Source organism: Haliaeetus albicilla, chromosome W, assembly GCF_947461875.1.
Source record: "Haliaeetus albicilla chromosome W, bHalAlb1.1, whole genome shotgun sequence".
Taxonomy (NCBI): domain Eukaryota; kingdom Metazoa; phylum Chordata; class Aves; order Accipitriformes; family Accipitridae; genus Haliaeetus; species Haliaeetus albicilla.
This window is the reverse complement of record NC_091515.1, coordinates 45223616-45244202: the sequence shown is the minus strand read 5'-3', so window position 1 is coordinate 45244202 and position 20587 is coordinate 45223616. Positions and strand designations below refer to the sequence as shown.

Here is a 20587-nt window from a genome sequence, read left to right as displayed (position 1 = left end):
TCAGAACACCTTCCCTCCACCCCTCCCTTCTTCCCGGGCACAACTTCACTCCCGGATTTCTCCACCAAGCCCCCCCAGCGGCACAAGGGGGACAGGGATGGGGTTTACGGTCATCACATGTTATTTTCTGCCGCTTCACCTCCTCAGGGCGAGGGCTCATCACACTCTTCCCCTGCTCCAGCATGGGGTCCCACCCACGGGAGACAGTCCTCCACGAACTTTCTCCAACGTGGGCCATTCCCACGGGCTGCAGTTCTTCACGAACTGCTCCAGCATGGGTCCTTTCCACGGTGTGCAGTCCTTCAGGAGCACACTGCTCCAGCGTGGGTCCCCCACGGGGTCACAAGTCCTGCCAGAAACCCTGCTCCGTGGGCTCCTCTCTCCACAGATCCGCAGGTCCTGCCAGGAACCTGCTCCAGCGCAGGGTTCCCACGGGGTCACAGCCTCCTTCAGGAACCCACCTGCTCCGGCGTGGGGTCCTCCACGGGCTGCAGGGGAATATCTGCCCCACCATGGACCTCCCTGGACTGCAGGGGGACAGCCTGCCTCACCAGGGTCTTCACCACGGGCTGCAGGGGAATCTTCGCTCCGGCGCCTGGAGCATCTCCTCCCCCTCCTTCTGCACTGACCTTGGTGTCCGCAGGCTTGTTTCTCTTACATGTTCTCACTCCTCTCTCCGGTGGCTGTTTTCCACATCCCAACTTTTTTTCCTTCTTAAAAATGTTATCACAGAGGCGTTACCACTATCGCTGATTGGCTCGGCCTTGGCCGGCGGCGGGTCCATCTTAGAGCCAGCTGGTATAGGCTCGCTCTCTCTCGAACACAGGGGAAGCTTCCAGCAGCTTCTTACAGGAGTCACCCCTGTAACCCCCCCCCCGCTACCAAAACCTTGCCACATAAAACCAATACAGTGTTAAATCCTACTAGAAATCAGTATTCTTCCCTTGTGACTTCCTCCTCCCGCTACTTTAACTTGTTTTGTTTTCATGTGGAATATTCTGTTTTCCAGTATTCACTAGGATTAGTGGCTGGAAATTTTTAATGACTATGAATTAAATTTAACTCTGTGAACATTTTGAATTTATTACCCTCTCCACTCATTTCTTGTTAGAAGTATTAAGTTCTATTTTTGACAGGTTCTGCTTTCTGCATATTTCTTTTCATGTTCTGTGATGGATCACATTCAATATATTTCCTGTAGCCACAGTTCTTTCCAGACTAACAATCTTAACTATTGTTTTTAGGAAGAGGAAGTTTCTCCACAGTTGTTTACTTTCCATGAAGCTGTGTCACAGATGGTAGAAATGGAAGAGCAAGTAGTAGAAGACCACAGGGCTGTCTTCCAGGTAAAAGATGGAGCTCTACTTTGTTTTATCCTAACCCAGGAATTCAGTTTTTCCCAGTGAAAGTGCATACTCTTGAAGATGTAGGATATCATCTGGTCATTCCGCTGCTGTCAGAGATTTCTAAATTGTTTTATTACACTAAGCCCATTGTAGCAAACAAATAGGAACAGATGTTTAGATCCCATAACCATTAATCTTTGTCCCCATGATGAAAGAGAAGCATATTTTTCTACTATCCCAGAAATTTAGTAAAATTTTCCTTTTCTTCTCAACAAACATTCCTAAATAGACTGTGTTCATTATAAGAAAAGTTGCTATTTTCTTTTTACTATTTTAACTATTTACTGTATTTTTTGTGTTAGTCCTTTTCCAGCATTAGTGACTGTTTTTTCTAGTTGCAGGGAGCTTACTCAGATTGGTCTTGAAATTTTCAATTTCACTGTCTAATCTATGCCAATATTCATATGCTGAAGCTGGCAATTAATAGTAATGTCTCTATATAGTAATGTCTCTATCAGCACTATTTCTGTTTGGTCATCTCCCTCTAAGATATTGTGATACTCCCTCCAAGTATCTCCTTTAAATATCCTTCTGTGACATCTTCCTCTGAGATACTGAGATCCAGAAGAAACAAATATATTTCTAACTGCCTGTTTGCTTCCTTTTTACAGATACATAAAGGTTTTCACTTGCTATTAGTCAGGGTCTTTGGAAGGAATACTGCCCACACAGTGTAATGCTCGTCAGCGCCGCAGAGCCTTTTACATTCAGAAAATAAATTGTAATAATAAGTATGAGTTACTAGTTTTCAGAAGGAAATGTGATTTGCTTCTGTTCATAACCTTAGAGTCTTTAGGCAGGCTGTCCATTTGGCACATCTGCTGCATTAAACCTGTAGGGAATACACACACCTCAGTTTAGGCATCTAACTTAGTGGAACATTGACGTGTGTTCATGTAATACAGTAGGATGCTAAATAACACATTTTACAACAGGTGTAGAGATTTAGTTATTATGAAACATTAGCCCTGAAGTAAAACATGCAGAAGCGTGAAAGTCTTATGCCATAGGCTGTAGCTGTGTCCTAATGCTTGCAACTTCTGGAGAGACAAGCTGCATTAGTTAAAGATGTTACTGCCTCTGTGTGTCCATCTGGCCTTACGCTGGAGATTACTGCTCCTCACAGCAGTCATTAGAAGGAAATGTGTCCGAGCCTCAGCTCCCTTTGTTCGCAGCATGGCTTGTTAGTTTATGCCGTGGGTGGAGATGGGCTGCACCAATACAAAATCTACAAGCTGTAACATGCAGAAGTCGTCTTCTGTCAGCTTTCTCCTGGAATCTATTGATTCTGGGATACAAAACATCCTATCCTAACAAAAATGTCTAAAATAGATCAACTGAATGAATCGTGCTCTAGAGGTGTTGGTCTTCCTTTGCTTCTTGGATATATGAGTTTACATTAGATGAGATGAATCCTATCCCAATGTGAGCTCCATCTGTCCTGAAAGCCAACAAAACATACATGGGATTTGGACTATGCTTTCAATATTACTTGCACTACTGAGCACAGAGGGAAAGACTTAATTTTAGTATTTCAGGCCCAGCATGCCTAGAACTGTCATCTGCTTTCTTTTTTTTTTTAAATCAAAGCATTTCCAATGTGATCAGTTCTCCTGATCACAGGTTTGCATGGTTCTGTAAGCTTTAAGCTCCCGGTTGCATTCTTCTTTGCTGCAAGACTTTTTTCTTTTTTCCCCCCCTCTTTTTTTTTTTGTAATATTCGGAGTGCAAAGATGCCTAAGAGCTGCTTTAACCAACTTTTACAGTACTCTTATCTGTCTAGGGAGTTAGCTCATGCAATACAGAGCTTAAAATAGCTCTTCTTTTATACAGCTTTTCTCAAAACTGGTTTTGAGTATGGACAGAATTATCTTGGCTCCTTGACTGTAGTAATGACACTGTGATTATAGTCAGTGGCAACCAGCCCATACTTAAAATTGAAGCCTGGCTTCAAAGTTTGATACCTGCCTAAGGGGACATAACCATGATGTAAAGTTCTGAGTTTCTTAGTTTTACAACCACCTAATGTTCTGAATTTGAAGAGAACTGGGGTAGCTGGGTTTTATCTGTTGCTCATATGACCATTGGAGTTAAACTATGTAGAAAACATACAATTTTGCTGAATTAGGAATAAGGATTCATTTTAGGATTGAAATCTGTTATAGTGAGGTGACTAGACAGTAAAAGTGTGGTCATGTTGAGAAAAGGAGTAATTCAGCTCTTTGTCTTGAAACTTGTCTTGAAACTGTTAATGTATTTAGTTGGGGTTTTTTTAACTTTTATCTAGAAAACTATTAGATGGCTGGAAGATGAAAAAGCTCTTCTTGAGATGACAGAAGAAGTAGACTATGATGTGGATTCTTATGCTACCCAACTTGAAGCAATTCTAGAGCAAAAAATTGATATTCTGACCGAACTTAGAGGTAGATTGCTTTTAATCACTTTTGTGTGCATTTTCATATGCCATGGAGACTTGCAGTAATAATGAGGAGAAAAAAAAGTGTGGTTATGTTTTGTGGTCTTCTTTCACCTTATGCTGTCCTGTAATGTTCTGTGGAAGGAACATTTATTCTGCTGCCTAAGAACACGTTCACATCTGTGTTCAGTTCATCCTAGTTCAAAGGAAGAGTCTCTGCTTTACCTCCAGGAAGTATAAACTTGGTCCTGCAACTTTGGGTTTGTTTTTTTTCTTTGTTCCAAAACAATAAAGGAAGGAAAAAGAAAATCCAAAAGAACTGTATGAAAAAAGAAGATAATGCAATGAGGAAAAAGTAGTAAGAACTCCCAGTTCCTGCTCTATTGCACTCCGTAGTGTAGCAGGGAGCTTGCTGTTGTTTTTCAGTCTGTGCTTAAGAGTAGCATCGAGCGCTGAGTAGCTTGGCTGTTAGCCTACTTTTTTCCTCAGCAGCCTTTCTGTCAGAATTTTGTCAGCCTTTCTTTGTTGAAAAAGAAATTGCAGATAATTTGTAGTTCCCAAAATTGACTCTTCCACTTGTCTTCTAAAATCAGCATGTCAGCTTGGTACCTCATGGAGATGAATTTTTTATTTCAGTTTCTGTATTTGGATTCCAGCAGAGATGCTATACTGGTAAAAATTCAAGTGTGGGTTGGTTGTTGGTTTTTTTATCTGTGTTAGAAAACTCCTTATAAGATAAAATTTTACTTTTTACTCAGTCTGAGTACCTGCTGTAAGTTAAAAGAATACATCAAGAAAATTGGATGTGGCCTGCTTGCCTTGTAAGCATGTATTGGCACCAGTATACTTTAGCAAAGAATTAGATGTACATTCCTTTGCTTCTTATGGATGATGGCTTCCTCTTCAGGAAAAGACAATTTGAGACACCAGCAGTGAAAAAACAGTTTAGGTGACTCCCTGTTCTTCCAAAACTTATTAGATACTGCTTTTGAAACAAAATACTGGAGGTAAAGGATATCTAAGACATCCTTGCATCTTTACAGGCAGCATGATATATGTATAGCTTTACAGGAAGGAAGAACTGTTAAGTCAAAGATTCTTTCTCCCAGTAATTCTGTGTTATGCTCATGGCACATAATGGTCACTGAGTATTTCAGCTTTTATTCCTGTCACTTTGGGACTGACTTTTTAATGCTATAATTTTGGTTTCCTTCTTCCCATTTTTGGGCATATTACCAGGGAATGGGGGAAAGGATGCCATACTTCCTTTCTCAGGTTTCCCCCATTCTTGTGCTAGTTACGATGAAATAAATGAATGATGCATGTATCTATTTACTTTCAAAATTTAATCACAAATGCTTTTCACATTCATAGAAAAATTGTCCCGCACAACATCCTTGTCTCTAAAATAGAGAGACATGGATTTGACGGGTGGACCACTCGGTGGATAAGGAATTGGCTGGATGGTCGCACTCAAAGAGTTGCGGTCAATGGCTTGATGTCTGGGTGGAGACCAGTGACGAGTGGTGTCCCTCAGGGGTCCATATTGGGACCAGTATTATTTAACATCTTTGTCGGGGACATGGACAGTGGGATCGAGTGCACCCTCAGCAAGTTAGAATAGAATAGAATAGAATAGAATCATTAAGTTTGGAAAAGACCCCTAAGATCATCAAGTCAACACCACCATGCCCACTAAACCATGTCCTGAAGTGCCACGTCTAAGTGTTTTTTGAACACCTTCAGGGATGGTGACTCCACCACTTCCCTGGGCAGCCTGTTCCAATGCCTGACAACCCTTTCAGTAAAGAAATATTTCCTAATGTCCAATCTAAACCTCCCCTGGTGCAACTTGAGGCCATTTCCTCTCGTCCTATCACTAGTTACTTAATAGAAGAGACCAGTACCCACCTCACTACAACCTCCTTTCAGATAGCTGTAGAGAGTGATAAGGTCTCCCCTCAGCCTTTTCCTCATATTTGGTGGCAGTGTTCCCCTCTGCATCCAACAGAGGATGGATATTCTCCTTGGCTCTCTTTTTGTTGTTAACATATTTGTAAAAACATTTTTTGTTATCTCTTATGACAGTGGCCAGATTGAGTTCTACCTCAGCTTTTGCCTTTCTAATTTTCTCTCTGCATGACTTAACAAGATCCCTGTACTCTTCCTGAGTTGCCTGCCCTTTCTTCCAAAGATGGCAAACTCTTCTTTTTTTCTCCAAGTCCCAGCAAAATCTCCCTGTTCAGCCAGGCCGGTTGTCTTCCCTGATGGTTCGTCTTGCGGCGCATGGGAGTAGCCTGATCCTGAGCCTTGAAGACTTCCTTCTTGAAGAATGTCCAGCCTTCCTGGACCCCTTTGCCCTTCAGGACTGTCTCCCAAGGGACTCTCTCAACCAGTGTCCTGAACAGGCCAAAGTTTGCCCTCTGGAAGTCCATAGTGGTGGTTTTGCTGACCACCTTCCTTACCTCACCAAGAATTGAGAATTCTATCATTTCATGGTCACTAAGCCCGAGATGGCCTCCGACCACCACATCTCCCACCAGTCCTTCCCTGTTTGTAAACAGTAGGTTGTGAGGCTCCTCCCCTGGTTGGCTCACCTACCAGCTGTGTCAGGAAGTTATCTTCCACACACTCCAGGAACCTCCTAGACTGCTTGCTCTCTGCTGTGTTGTATTTCCAGCAGACATCCGGAAAGTTGAAGTCCCCCACGAGGACAAGGGCGCACAATTCTGAGACTACTGCCAGCCACTTGTAGAATGTTTCATCTGTCTCCTCAACCTGGTTGGGTAGTTTATAACAGACTCCCAGCATGATATCTGCCTTGTTGGCCTTCCCCCTCATCCTTATCCATAAGCACTTGACCTTATTGTCACAATCGTGGAGCTCTGTACAATCAAAACACTCCCTAACATAGAGAGCCACCCCATCACCTCTTCTACCTTGCCTATCCTTTCTGAAGAGTTTATAGCCATCCATCGCAGCACTCCAGCCACAGGAGTCATCCCACCATGTTTCTGTGATGGTGACTAGGTCCTATCTATCCTGCTGCACAATGGCTTCCTGCTCCTCCTGTTTATTGCCTGTGCTGCGTGCATTGGCATAGACGCATTTGAGCTGGGCTATCGATTCCATCCCCAACTTTGGCATGCTGCCCCCCAGGCTCATCTCTGGTGCACCTAGTTTTATCCCCTTCCCCCTTCAAACCTAGTTTAAAGCCCTCTCTATGAGCTCTGCCAAGCTCCATTTGCGGATGACACCAAGCTGAGTGGTGTGGTTGATACTCTAGAGGGAAGGAATGCCATCCAGAGGGACCTTGACAGGCTAGAGAGGTGGGCCTGTGTGAACCTCATGAAGTTCAACAAGGCCAAGTGCAAGGTACTGCGCATGGGTCAGGGCAATCCCAAACATGGATACAGGCTGGGCAATGAGTGGATTGAGAGCAGCCCTGTGGAGAAGGACTTGAGGGTACTGATGGATGAAAAACTGAATTTTTTTGAGACAGCAATGTGTGCTCGCAACCGAGAAAGCCAATCGCATCCTGGGCTGCATCAAAAGAAGTGTGGCTAGCAGGTCAAAAACTTAACTGTGAAAATTAACTCTATCCCAGCTGAACCCAGGACATTATCCACCCCTTATTCTATACCATCTACATCATGCCCAGATCCTACATTTTCCAATCAACCACTACCACTTTCCTTGTCTTATTTATATATACATATATATATATGTATATGGACACCCCCCCAACAAATAGCATTCCCTTAGTCTATGGGCCATCCCTCTAATGTGTCCATCAATTTTATTTAGTCCATGACTTTGGGGCTCCATCTGTTGTAACAGTCCTTCAGGATAGGAGAGATGGTGTGAGGTGCTGGATTGTTGCATGCTGCCTCTGAAGCTTGCGACTGATGTATTTGGTGCAACCCACGCCCTTGGTCTGCAGGTCGAAGGTGTTGATCTTGAGAAAATCGCTGGGCATCAGTTCAAGTTCCATCACTGTTGTACTTGGCTCAGTTTCAAAGTCCATCCTGCAGTCATTTGGGTAATTCTTACAGTAATACCCTTGATATGGCATATAGACACTATAGATACAATGACATACACTGGCAGGTTATTTAGCAGTTAAATATCATACAGCCTAATTCACTGGCTATTCTCTCCCAAAATCAAATCTCCCTGAGGTACACATCGAACTTCCCCATCCTTCTGCATCACCCAGCAGGTGTACCCAGGTCCCTGAGCAAAAGCAATCCCTTGGATGGGTTTGTCTCTGCCTGAGGCAGGACTAACCCAGACTGTCTTTCCTAACATACTCCTCATGCGCACTACAGGGACTTTATCTCCTTCTACAGTATGTGGAAGACTTGGTTGGGCGGGGCCAGCCCGAGATCCTCTGGTATTAACCAACCAGGTGGCTTTTGCTAAATGTGTATCCCAATGTTTGAAAGTCCCACCCCCCCATTGCTCTCAATGTAGTTTTCAGCAGTCCATTGTATCGTTCAATTTTTCCGGAGGCCGGTGCGTGATAAGGGATGTGATATACCCACTCAATGCCATGTTCTTTGGCCCAGGTGTCTATGAGGTTGTTTCGGAAATGAGTCCCGTTGTCCGATGCAATTCTTTCTGGGGTGCCATGTTGCCATAAAACCTGCTCTTCAAGGCCCAGGATAGTGTTCTGGGCAGTGGCGTGGGACACAGGATATGTTTCCAGCCATCCAGTGGTTGTTTCCACCATTGTAAGCACATGGCGCTTGCCTTGGCGAATTTGTGGGAGTGTGATATAGTCAATCTGCCAGGCTTCCCCAAATTTATATTTCAGCCATCGCCCTCCATACCACAGGGGCTTTAGCCGCTTGGCTTGCTTAATTGCAGCACAGGTTTCACATTCATGGATAACCTGTGCGATAGTGTCCATGGTCAGGTCCACCCCTCGATCTCGAGCCCATCTATATGTTGCATCTCTTCCCTGATGGCCTGAGGTGTCATGGGCCCACTGAGCCATAAGTAGCTCACCCTTATGTTGCCAGTCCAGGTCCACCTGAGCCACTTCAATCTTGGCAGCCTGATCCACCTGTTCGTTGTTTCGATGGTCTTCAGTGGCCCGACCCTTGGGTACGTGAGCATCTACATGACGTACTTTTACAACCAGATTCTCTAGCCGGGACGCAATATCTTGCCACAGTGCGGCAGCCCAGATGGGTTTACCTCTGTGCTGCCAGTTGCTCTGCTTCCATTGCTGTAACCACCCCCACAGGGCATCTGCCACCATCCATGAGTCAGTATAGAGATAGAGCACTGGCCACTTTTCTCTTTCAGCAATATCTAACGCTAGCTGGATGGCTTTCACCTCTGCAAACTGACTCGATTCACCTTCTCCTTCAGCAGTTTCTGCAACTTGTCGTGTAGGACTCCATACAGCAGCCTTCCACCTCCGATATTTTCCCACAATGCGACAGGACCCATCAGGGAACAGGGCATATTGCCTCTCATTTTCTGACAGCTTATTATACAGCGGGGCCTCTTCAGCACACATCACCTCCTCCTCTGGCAACATTCCAAAATCTTTGCCTTCTGGCCAGTCCATGATCACTTCCACAATTCCTGGGCGACTGGGGTTTCCTATGCGAGCGCATTGTGTGATCAGTGCGGCCCACTTACTCCATGTGGCATCAGTCGCGTGATGTGTAGAGGAGACTTTCCCTTTGAACATCCAGCACCATAGTCGGGGTGCTAAGAGGAGCTGTGTTTCAGTACCAACCACTTCTGAGGCAGCTCGAACTCCTTCATATGCTGCCAATATCTCTTTTTCAGTTGGAGCATAGCGAGCCTCGGATCCTCTATATCCCCGACTCCAAAACCCCAGGGGTCGGCCTTGGGACTCCCCAGGTGCTTTCTGCCAGAGGCTCCAGGTAGGGCCATTCTCCCCAGCTGCAGTGTACAGCACATTTTTAACATCTTGTCCTGCCCGGACTGGTCCAAGGGCTACTGCATGAACAATCTCCCGTTTAATTTGTTCAAAGGCTTGTTGTTGCTAAGGGCCCCATTTAAAATCATTCTTCTTCCGGGTCACTTGATAGAGAGGGCTTACAATTTGACTGTAATTTGGAACATGCATTCTCCAAAAACCCACAACACCTAAGAAAGCCTGTGTTTCCTTTTTATTGGTCGGTGGGGACATAGCTGCTATTTTGTTAATCACATCCATTGGGATCTGACGACGTCCACCTTGCCATCTTATTCCTAAAAACTGGATCTCCTATGCAGGGCCCTTGATCTTACTTTCTTTTATGGCAAAACCACCCTTCAAAGGAATTTGGATTATTTTCTTCCCTTTCTCAAAAACTTCTTCTGCCGTGTTGCCCCATACGATGATGTCATCGATGTATTGCAGGTGCTCTGGAGCTTCACCTTTTTCCAGTGCAGTCTGGATTAGTCCATGGCAAATAGTGGGGCTGTGTTTCCACCCCTGGGGCAATCGATTCCAGGTGTACTGGATGCCCTTCCAAGTGAAAGCAAACTGTGGCCTGCGCTCTGCTGCCAGAGGGATTGAGAAAAACGCATTAGCAATGTCAATTGTGGCATACCACTTGGCTGCCTTTGACTCCAGTTCATATTGAAGCTCTAACATATCTGGCACAGCAGCACTCAGCGATGGCGTAACTTCATTCAGCCCACGATAATCTACTGTTAGACTCCACTCCCCATTAGATTTCCGCAGGGGCCATATGGGAGTATTAAAAGGTGAGTGAGTCTTGCTGATCACTCCTTGACTCTCTAATCAGCAAATCAGCTTATGGATGGGAATCAGGGAGTCTCGGTTGGTGCGATATTGCTGCCGGCGCACTGTCGTGGTAGCAATTGGCATTCATTGTTCTTCAACCCTCAGCAACCCCACAACCGAAGGGTCCTCAGAGAGGCTAGGATAGGCGGACAGCTGCTCAATTTCCTTCGTCTCCAAGGCAGCTATACCAAAAGCCCATCGATACCCCTTTGGGTCCTTAAAATACCCCCTCCTGAGATAGTCTATGCCAAGGCTACACGGAGCCTCTGGACCAGTCACAATGGGGTGTTTATGCCACTCATTCCCAGTTAGACTCACTTTAGTTTCCAATACGGTTAGCTCTTGGGATCCCCCTGTCACACCAGAAATACAGATGGGTTCTGCCCCTTTATAACTTGATGGCATTAGGGTACATTGTGCACCAGTGTCTACTAGAGCCTTATATTCCTGTGGGTCTGACGTGCCAGGCCATTGAATCCACACTGTCCAGTAGACTTGGTTGTCCCTCTCCTCCACCTGGCTGGAGGCAGGGCCCCTCTAATCCTGGTTAGAGTATCCGTTACTCACTTTTCGCAAATGTGAATCAGAAGTCCCTTCAAGAGGATCAGAAATGAGATCGGCCCTTCTACTCTGTCTGGGGGACTGCTCATGGGAAACTAGAGCGGCATTTTTCCAAGAAGAATCCTCTTTTCTGATTGCTTTTTCTCGCAACTCCCGTACCCGTGCATCTAGGACTGAGGTAGGTTTTCCATCCCACTTCCTCATGTCCTCTCCATGGTCACGCAGGTAAAACCACAGGTTAGCCCGTCGTGTGTACTTTCGCTCTCCTCTCTCTTGGGCAGAGGAACACTTACTCCCAATAACTGCTATGCGGGCCTGTACAGGTGGGGAGGAGGACATATCCACTTTGAATTGCTGGAACTCCCGGGACAATTCCTCTACAGCTGAGATACAGGCCCGTAGGGAGGAAGAGAGACTTCCTTCGTATTGCCGGAGTTGGACAGCCAGTTCATCCGCCGTTTGTCCATAGCCTTCTTTCCAGGACATTACTGCCAATGAGTTGGCATAGGTCGGTGGTGCACTTCGTAGAAACTTCCGCCACATCGGTTGTGTGCGTTGGACTTCATCTGGATCTGTGGGTGACTGCGCATTTTCTGGATCATTATAAATCACCTCCAGCACGGCTAATTCCCTCAGGTACTGGATACCTCTCTCCATGGTGGTCCACTTGCCTTGGTGACATGTAACTTCATCCTTGAAGGGGTATCTTTCCTTTACACCTAACAGAAGTCGCCTCCAGAGGCTGAGGACTTGTGTTTTTCTCCCAATCGCCTTGTCGATGCCCCCTTCCCTAGACAGAGATCCCAACTGCTTGGCTTCCTTACCCTCTAATTCCACACTACTGGCCCCATTATCCCAGCATCGGAGCAGCCAGGTAACAATGTGCTCACCTGGGTGGCGGCTAAAATCTTTTCGCATGTCACGCAACTCACTCAGGGATAGAGATCGGGTAATTATTTCAGGTTCTGCCTCTTCCTTCTGTTCTCGCGATGACCCTGGTTCACTTTCATCTCTCACTAAGCGAACTGATTTCTTTGTGTGTTTCTTTTTCTGTACAGGGGCGACTGATACTGGTACAGGTTGGTTCTCTGGTTTAGCTGCAATACCTGTCACCGGGGTCAGGGTAGCCACAGTGCTTGTCACCAGGGTTGGGGTAGCCACACTGCCTGTTGCCGTGTTTTCCCTCTCTTCTCCCTGAGGGTGCTGCCTAATATCAAGCAGTGTTTGGTAGATACTGGCCAGGGCCCAGCACAGGGCGGCAAGTTGTGCGTCTCTGGAATACCCACAGCATTTTCCTTTCAAATATCCTACCACTTCATGAGGGTTCTGTAGTTGTTCGGGAGTGAACTTCCAAGCCACTGGAGGTGAGAAGTTCTCTAGATACCTGCCCATATCCTCCCACATGCCGTGCCACCCATGGATATCCAGCTTTGGGGCAGATCTCTGGGTGGTACTCTTAAAGAGCCTTTTTGTAGCCCTAAACAAGACCTGAAACATATTCAGGAGGCATAGCACTAACAGCACGCTGGCTTGCACATCCCAAGGATATTCAAAATTCTCAAAAGCTGTTGTAATTAGTCGGAAGGAGAGAAGGGAGGTGAATGGATGGGGGGAAGTATCCCCCCTGACTTCCCCATGGATTGGGTGTAATTACCAATAAAATCCGATAGAACGCGCCCGAAGTATGGAAATGATATCACTGCCGCATACAGATACCAGCTTAACCTCATGACCAGCGATGTAATCATTTCATAAGTCGACATTGCCCAGTACAGCAAAATGATAATCCCGATCCCTCTCCCAGAGGTGATAAACGTAACTGCAGGCAATACATAGAGCATATAAGAACTTACAAAACGCCACCATGTAAACAGCTGAATCAACATTGTGACTAACATCTATTTATCTAGTATAAGAAATGCGTATGACAAATTTGTTTCAACACCCTCTGGCCAGATCTGTCGTTATCTCAACCTTCGTGCCCCACGTTGGGGGACAAAAAGGACTGTCGTGGTTTGAGCCCAGCCGGTAACAAAGGACCACGCAGCCGCTCGCTCTCTCCTCCTGCCCCCCTCTGGTGGGATAAAGAGGAGAATCGGAGGACAGAAAAGGAAAAAAAAAGGAACCTCGACGGTTGAGATAAGGACAGTTTACTGGGACAACACACACACACAAAAAAAGAAGTTACAACAACAACAACGGTACTAATAAAAGAAGATACAGAAGGAGTGATGCACAGTGCAACTGCTCACCACCCGGAACCCAACGCTCGCCACTTCCCCCACCGAAAGCCGAAAGAGTCCCCCCCGGCCCGCTCCCCATTTATATACTGAGCATGATGGCACATGGTATGGAATAGCTCCTTGGCTAGTTCAGGTCAGCTGCCCCGGCTATGCCCCCTCCCAGGTTCCTGTAAAAATTAACTCTATCCCAGCTGAACCCAGGACAAGAGCGCGTGCTCAGTGAGGGGTGGTCACACCTTGGAGGCGGGTAGTTTTTTGGATGGAAGTGTGTTTTGGTATTGTAATGGGATTATAATGAGCAAAGTTCACCCAGAGAGCATGATTTAGCGTGTCAGTACTCCATCGCTGGGCACTTATGATATAAATCAGAAGGAAAAGACAATAGCATTGACAGAACCCCCATTATTTCACCTCCTTGCTTCAGTGGATTCAATGCAGGCACCTTCCATTCTTGTTCCAGTAGTTCCAGTTCCCTATCCCTGCGATGATATCACAGAGCCCGGCCGCGGTGTCTCCACTCCGCTCCACCCTCCGTGTTGCTTCTCTTAGAGTCAGCATACCAAGCTCCCCTGGTGTTGCTAACCTCTAAGGTTGCAGGTTATGTTGCTTAAGGAATTATTATGGAACAGATATTGCTTGCATATCCACTGCATTCCACCCTGGAGGTTTACCTTCCCTTAAGGGGGAGGTGGGGTGTCATATCGATAAGTCACCTCCAGCAATCATTCCACACTTGGAAAGAGATGATGATAAATACAGTGGCAGAACAAATCCAGAGTAATGTGTATTTATAGCAATATCATTAAGTAGATACAGCATGCCCCTTCACCTTTTCACTTTATGATATTATGTTCATTCCCATACACACAAAAAAAGGTTCCTTGAAGGGTGAGAGGAGGATGTTCTACTTTATCTTCCTTGCTGATTAGGGCTTTTAATGTCTAGGCAGGGTCTGCTCTAGGCTCTCACGTTTTTTAGTGTGCATTTTTTCCAGTATAGCTTCATCTCTGACTAGGTAGTTAAAGTAGCCTGGGAAATGTGTCCACTTTATTTAACACTCTTGTTTTTGACCATTACTTTCCCTGCATGCAATACCTGTTTCAAGCGAGTTTGCCTTTCTCTGCATTTAGAAATCTGGTTACCCATCATTCCTCTTCCCAACATCCTGATTTTCAGGGAGTGAAACCCCAGAGCAATGTTTGAGAGAGAGCCACATCATGTTCCCAGGATGTCTCCCTGGGCTGCATGGGTGGAGAGCTGGGACTGAGAGGCATCTTCTAAAGGGCATTTTTCCCTCACTGCTGATTAGCAGCTCTAGTCCTGGTTCCTTAAATGTTCAACAGGGATTAAAACTTGGTTTGTGAAAATGCTGATGAAAAATAGAAAAGAAAAATCCTTACTACCCTAACTGATTTTTCTCAAAACTCTGCCTTCTCAAATACCTCTTCATGGTGTTTGCTGTATTTCTCATTTTAGTAACTGGCTCTTCTTCCAGGTCTCTATTTTATAAGAACATGCTAGTGATTCCTAGAGCTTCCTACTGGACAGTCCTTCCAGCCAGATATCCTTTCATATCATACTTTTTCATTGTTCATGTGGAATTCAATTAAGCTTTACAATGTGTTTTTAAAAAGATTTTAAAGGCATGGTATAAGGAAGCATACTGTCTTGCTAAAACATTAATTGCAGCCTACCTAGCGCTTTCTCCTTTGATTGTTAACTATTTATGTCTAAAGAAGTCCTGTTTGTCCCAGTTTGTGAATCCATGTTGTGAATTCTTCTAATGTATTAATCACTACATACTTTTTAGTTTTTTCACTTTACATTTATTCCACTTTTTTTTTCCAAAGGATTAATTTAATTTTGATTTCCTGAAATGTATTGAATGTAATTGCTGTTCTCTGTTTTGAAAATTGTCGTCTGTCTATTGCAGTATGCACAACAAAAAGCCCCGATGGAAAACGAGTTTTCTGTAGGTGTTAAATCCTACTAGAAATCAGTATTCTTCCCTTGTGACTTCCTCCTCCTGCTACTTTAACTTGTTTTGTTTTCATGTGGAATATTCTGTTTTCCAGTATTCACTAGGATTAGTGGCTGGAAATTTTTAATGACTATGAATTAAATTTAACTCTGTGAACATTTTGAATTTATTACCCTCTCCACTCATTTCTTGTTAGAAGTATTAAGTTCTATTTTTGACAGGTTCTGCATGAGAGCATGATTTAGCGTGTCAGTACTCCATCGCTGGGCACTTATGATATAAATCAGAAGGAAAAGACAATAGCATTGACAGAACCCCCATTATTTCGCCTCCTGCTTCAGTGGATTCAATGCAGGCACCTTCCATTCTTGTTCCAGTAGTTCCAGTTCCCTATCCCTGCGATGATATCACAGAGCCCGGCCGCGGTGTCTCCACTCCGCTCCACCCTCCGTGTTGTTTCTCTTAGTCAGCATACCAAGCTCCCCTGGTGTTGCTAACCTCTAAGGTTGCAGGTTATGTTGCTTAAGGAATTATTATGGAACAGATATTGCTTGCATTCCACCCTGGAGGTTTACCTTCCCTTAAGAGGGGGACATATCAATAAGTCACCTCCAGCAATCGTTCCACAGGCACGTACAGGACAAGCAGGTGATCAGACCCAGTCAGCATGGGTTTATGAAAGGCAGGTCCTGCTTGACAAACCTGATCTCCTTCTATGACAAGATGACTCACTTAGTGGATGAGGGAAAGGCTGTGGATGTTGTCTACCTAGACTTTAGTAAAGCCTTTGACACCGTTTCCCACAGCATCCTCCATGAGAAACTGGCTGCTCATGGCTTGGACAGGTGTACTCTTTGCTGGGTAAAAAAACTGGCTGGATGGCCAGGCCCGAAGAGTTGTGGTGAATGGAGTTAAATCCAGTTGGCGCCCATTCAGAAGTGGTGTTCCCCAGGGCTCAGTACTGGGGCCAGTTCTGTTTAATATCTTTATCAATGATCTGGATAAGGGGATCGAGTGCACCCTCAGTAAGTTTGCAGATGACACCAAGTTGGGAGGGAGGGTTGATCTGCTTGAGGGCAGAAAGGCTCTACAGAGGGATCTGGACAGGCTGGATCGATGGGCCAAGGCCAATTGTATGAGGTTCAACAAGGCCAAGTGCCGGGTCTTGCACTTGGGTCACAACAACCCCATGCAATGCTACAGGCTTGGGGAAGAGTGGCTGGAAAGCTGCCTGGCAGAAAAGGACCTGGGGGTGTTGGTCAACAGCTGGCTGAATATGAGCCAGCAGTGTGCCCAGGTGGCCAAGGCGGCCAACAGCATCCTGGCTTGTATCAGAAATAGTGTGGCCAGCAGGAGCAGGGAAGCGATCATCCCCCTGTACTCGGCACTGGTGAGGCCACACCTCGAATACTGTGTTCAGTTTTGGGGCCCTCACTACAGGAAAGACATTGAGGTGCTGGAGTGTGTCCAGAGACAGGCGACAAAGCTGGTGAGGGGCCTGGAGCACAAGTCTTATGAGGAGCAGCTGAGGGAACTGGGGTTGTCTAGTCTGGAGAAAAGGAGGCTGAGGGGAGACCTTATCGCTCTCTACAACTACCTGAAAGGAGGTTGTAGTGAGGTGGGTGTTGGTCTCTTTTCCCAGGTAGCAAGCGATAGGACGAGAGGAAACAGCCTCAAGTTGCGCCAGGGGAAGTTTAGATTGGATATTAGGAAAAATTTCTTCGCTGAAAGGGTTGTCAGGCATTGGAACAGGCTGCCCAGGGAAGTGGTTGAGTCACCATCCCTGGAGGTATTTAAAAGACGTGTAGACGCGGTGCTTAGGGACATGATTTAGTGGTGGACTTGATATTGTTAGGTTTGCCGTTGGACTCAATGATCTTAAGGGTCTTTTCCAACCTAAATGATTCTATGATTCTATTCTGTGATCTCACACTTTGACAACTTGTCCAGAAGGATGGTGTGAGGGACAGTATCAAAAGCCTTACTAAAATCCAGAAAAAACTACATCCACCACCTTCCCTTCATCCAATAGGCAGGTGACCTTATCATAGAAGGATATCAAATTAGTTAAACAGGACTTTCCCTTTGTGAACCCGTGTTGACTGTGCCTGATGATTGTAGTGTCCTTGAAATGCCTTTCAATAGCACTCAGTATAATCTTCTCCATAATTTTTTCCAGGAACTGAGGTTAGACTAACAGGTCTGTAGTTTCCTGGGTCTTCCCTCATGCCCTTCTTAAAAATTGGAATAATGTTGGCTAGCTTCCAGTCAGCAGGGACCTCCCCAAACTCCCAAGACCTTTGGTAGATGATCGAGAGGGGTTCTGCCATAACATCCGCTAGCTCCTTCAGTACTCTGGGGTGAATCCCATCAGGCCCCAATGACTTGTGATACAGCTGGTCCCTTACAATTTCAGTGTCCACAAATGGAAAGTCACTGTTCCCGCACTCGTGGTCCTCTGACTCGGGGGACCAGGCAGCCCAAGGTCTGTCAGTATTATTAAAGACTGAGGCAAAAAAAGCATGGAATGCCTCCGCTTTTTCTTCATCCCTATTAGTCAGATGACCAACAAGTATCGGTCCAATGTTTTCTTTAGACCTCCTCTTGCTATTACCATACTTTAAAAAGCCCTTCTTGTTGTCTGACACAACACTGGCCAGTTTCTACTCTAATTGACCTTTGGCCTTTTGTGTCTTCTCCTTGCGTATACGAACCACAGCTCTGTAATCTTCCTGCCAAGCCTGACCTCGCTTCCAGAGATCATACAATTTCTTTTTCCTCTTGAGCTGCACAATGCAATTGTGCAGTTTCCAAATCTATCCTGTCTAGAGACAGGGGTAGCATCTAAGAAGGGACTAAGTTGCTAAGCAACTTGTTTGTATGGTGAGTATTAAATTTAAGCTTATCTCAATCCTCTTGTAGTTTGTAGCGTCAGCTATTTTTGTGGAGTAATGTTCTTCGTTGTGTATTAGGGCCAGGATGTGGAACATCAGGGCTTAGTTTGAAGATCTGTGTTGACCACAGGCACATCAGTACTCATTCTGTCTTTTTCATTAAAGATGAAGTGAAATCTTTCCGGACAGCTCTTCAAGAGGAGGAACAGGCCAGTAAACAGATCAACACGAAAAGACCATGTACCCTTTGAAATGGGCCTCTGCTGCTGAAGGAATCTATGAACCCATACTGCTGTAGCACACATTTGTTACAAAACCCAGTGGCTGTAAGAACTCAACTACTTGCAAGTGTAAAAACATTAGAAATGTCTGTTGAAATGTCCTGTTTGTTATTCACCTGAATGACATTTTCAGTTTTGTGTGAAATGCTCCCGTGATGTCTACAAAATGCTTCTAGACCAGACAGTACAACCATGCAGGGTTCAGATTTGTGAAGCACTTTGTTTGAAATATTTCATTTATTCAAATTGTGAATTCAATGTTTGGAAATATTTGCCATGTTTATAATAATGAAGTAAAACTGTGGCCATTAAAAAGTCACAGTATTTCCTTTTAACTATGTTCAGTTTTGTTACAAAGAACAGCTGTGCAGTTTATAAATTGTGTTTGTGTGCATGCATACCTCACTAGTGGTTTCACATAACTTATCTTTTTTTTTTTTTTTGGTGGGTAGTGCATTTCACAGCATGTGCCATATCCATTGAGCAGAAACTGCAAGAGCTGTTAGAGTGGACAAACAGCTGGTCATTCCATCCTCCTTGTAAAAAATCTGGAATCTAGGTTTATTTGAATACCATAAAAAATAGTTATATAATTCTAACATTTTCTCTGTAATAAAAAAACCCACAAAAAAAAAAAAAACCAACCCAAAAATATAAATTAGTTGATGTATAATAAAGAGTAATGTTTTAAGTACTGAGGAAGTTGTATCTTGGAATAATGCAGATATACGGTATGTGGTAAGGTGTGATAATGCTATCAGAATAAAGGTACAATCTGACCTCTGCATATGGATAGGCTAACTGTCAAAATTCAGGCATCTGGCTAAAGAAATACATCTTGGCCTATCACGTATTGTTAAAATTTGGCTTTTGATGCATGACAAGCTTACATGTACATTAACTGTTGTTTACAGATAGTTTAAGTAGCTCTGATGCTTTAAAAAAAGTAGCTAATACCTATTTTTCCCTTTGTATAGTGCCAGCAGCTGAAAAGTGAGGTGAAATTGCAACATTTGAGGATTTGCACAATACCTCTACCTAGCGATAATAGAAATCCCACAAGTACCTGAATTCTCAAAAATGGTGCCATGTGTATCAGTACTTTTTAGGTGGTAGCACTCAAGTTATTTTTGCAAGTCAGTATCCAAAAAAGATTGACTTTTCATGTAAGAACTTCTTGTCAAATGAAGAATTGTAGACCTCTCTAGGAGTTCTGTTTCCAGACCTAGGATGCATAAGGGAAATATTTTCTTTTGGGAGGGGGGAAAACCATGATGTGACCTTTGATTAAAACTGAGACTGTGGATGGTGGTCAAGGAGGAGCCCAACAAGTTACCACCCGCATCGTCCCCTATTCCCCCACCAATTTGGCTAAAATTCAGGAAAAATATTCCCGGGGACCCTGAGAAACAGAAACTGAATATGTGTGGAGAGTGTCCCTTAGGGGGGACGACCGTATCCTGCTAAGTGAGGATGAGGCAAGAGGATATTGGGGACCGGGGTTTTTTCTAAATATGAATGATGATAGAGAGCCGTGGTCCCTGACCCAGAGAGTAGCATATTGGGCAGGCGGATTAGATCCTATGGAGAGGGGAGACCCCTTCTTGATTAAAACACCTACAGCGGGTCACATTTTGGAGAGCGTACAAAAAGCTGCATGTCTCCAGTTGATGCATGATCGATTCCTGGTTCTGCAACAGCCCTCCCCCATGCAATATGTGGCAGACCCCGAAAGGTTGCATCCTCTTATAAGGGGACTGCCCGATGCCTTGAAATTGTATGTGGTGCAATTACAAGATCGCTTGAGAGCACCCCGACCCAGAAGAAGGGGAGGCCCCCCCAGAGATGACATGGGGAGAAGTGTCGCAAAAGGAGATTTTGTTACACGGCTTTGGTTTAGCAGCAATTTAGGATTTATTAATATTTTTGAGATAGAACAGAAGACTAGGTTGTATGACTTTAACAGTACTTAATTATGAGCCAATTTAACAGAGGAGTGATTCAATGGAATTTGTTACAATCAA

The 20587-nt window shown here is 44.8% G+C and overlaps 1 protein-coding gene and 1 long non-coding RNA gene across 5 annotated transcripts in view; one reads left to right on the top strand and one right to left on the bottom strand.

Moving 5' to 3' along the window:
• Window positions 1-19349, top strand: part of LOC138683280 (kinesin-like protein KIF2A) — an 87513-nt gene extending 68164 nt beyond the window's left edge. Inside the window, exons 20-22 of one of the 4 annotated variants that reach the window (XM_069774876.1) lie at window positions 1245-1346; window positions 3694-3829; window positions 18448-19349. In XM_069774876.1, the coding sequence (XP_069630977.1) occupies window positions 1245-1346; window positions 3694-3829; window positions 18448-18533 (324 nt within the window). In that variant the 3' untranslated portion in view covers window positions 18534-19349. The remainder of the gene's footprint in view (window positions 1-1244; window positions 1347-3693; window positions 3830-18447) is intronic. The other 3 variants (XM_069774877.1, XM_069774875.1, XM_069774878.1) reach the window with 3 other exon arrangements.
• Window positions 1-20587, bottom strand: part of LOC138683551 (uncharacterized) — a 312573-nt gene that overhangs the window by 236722 nt on the left and 55264 nt on the right. The gene's annotated exons all lie outside the window — the stretch shown is intronic.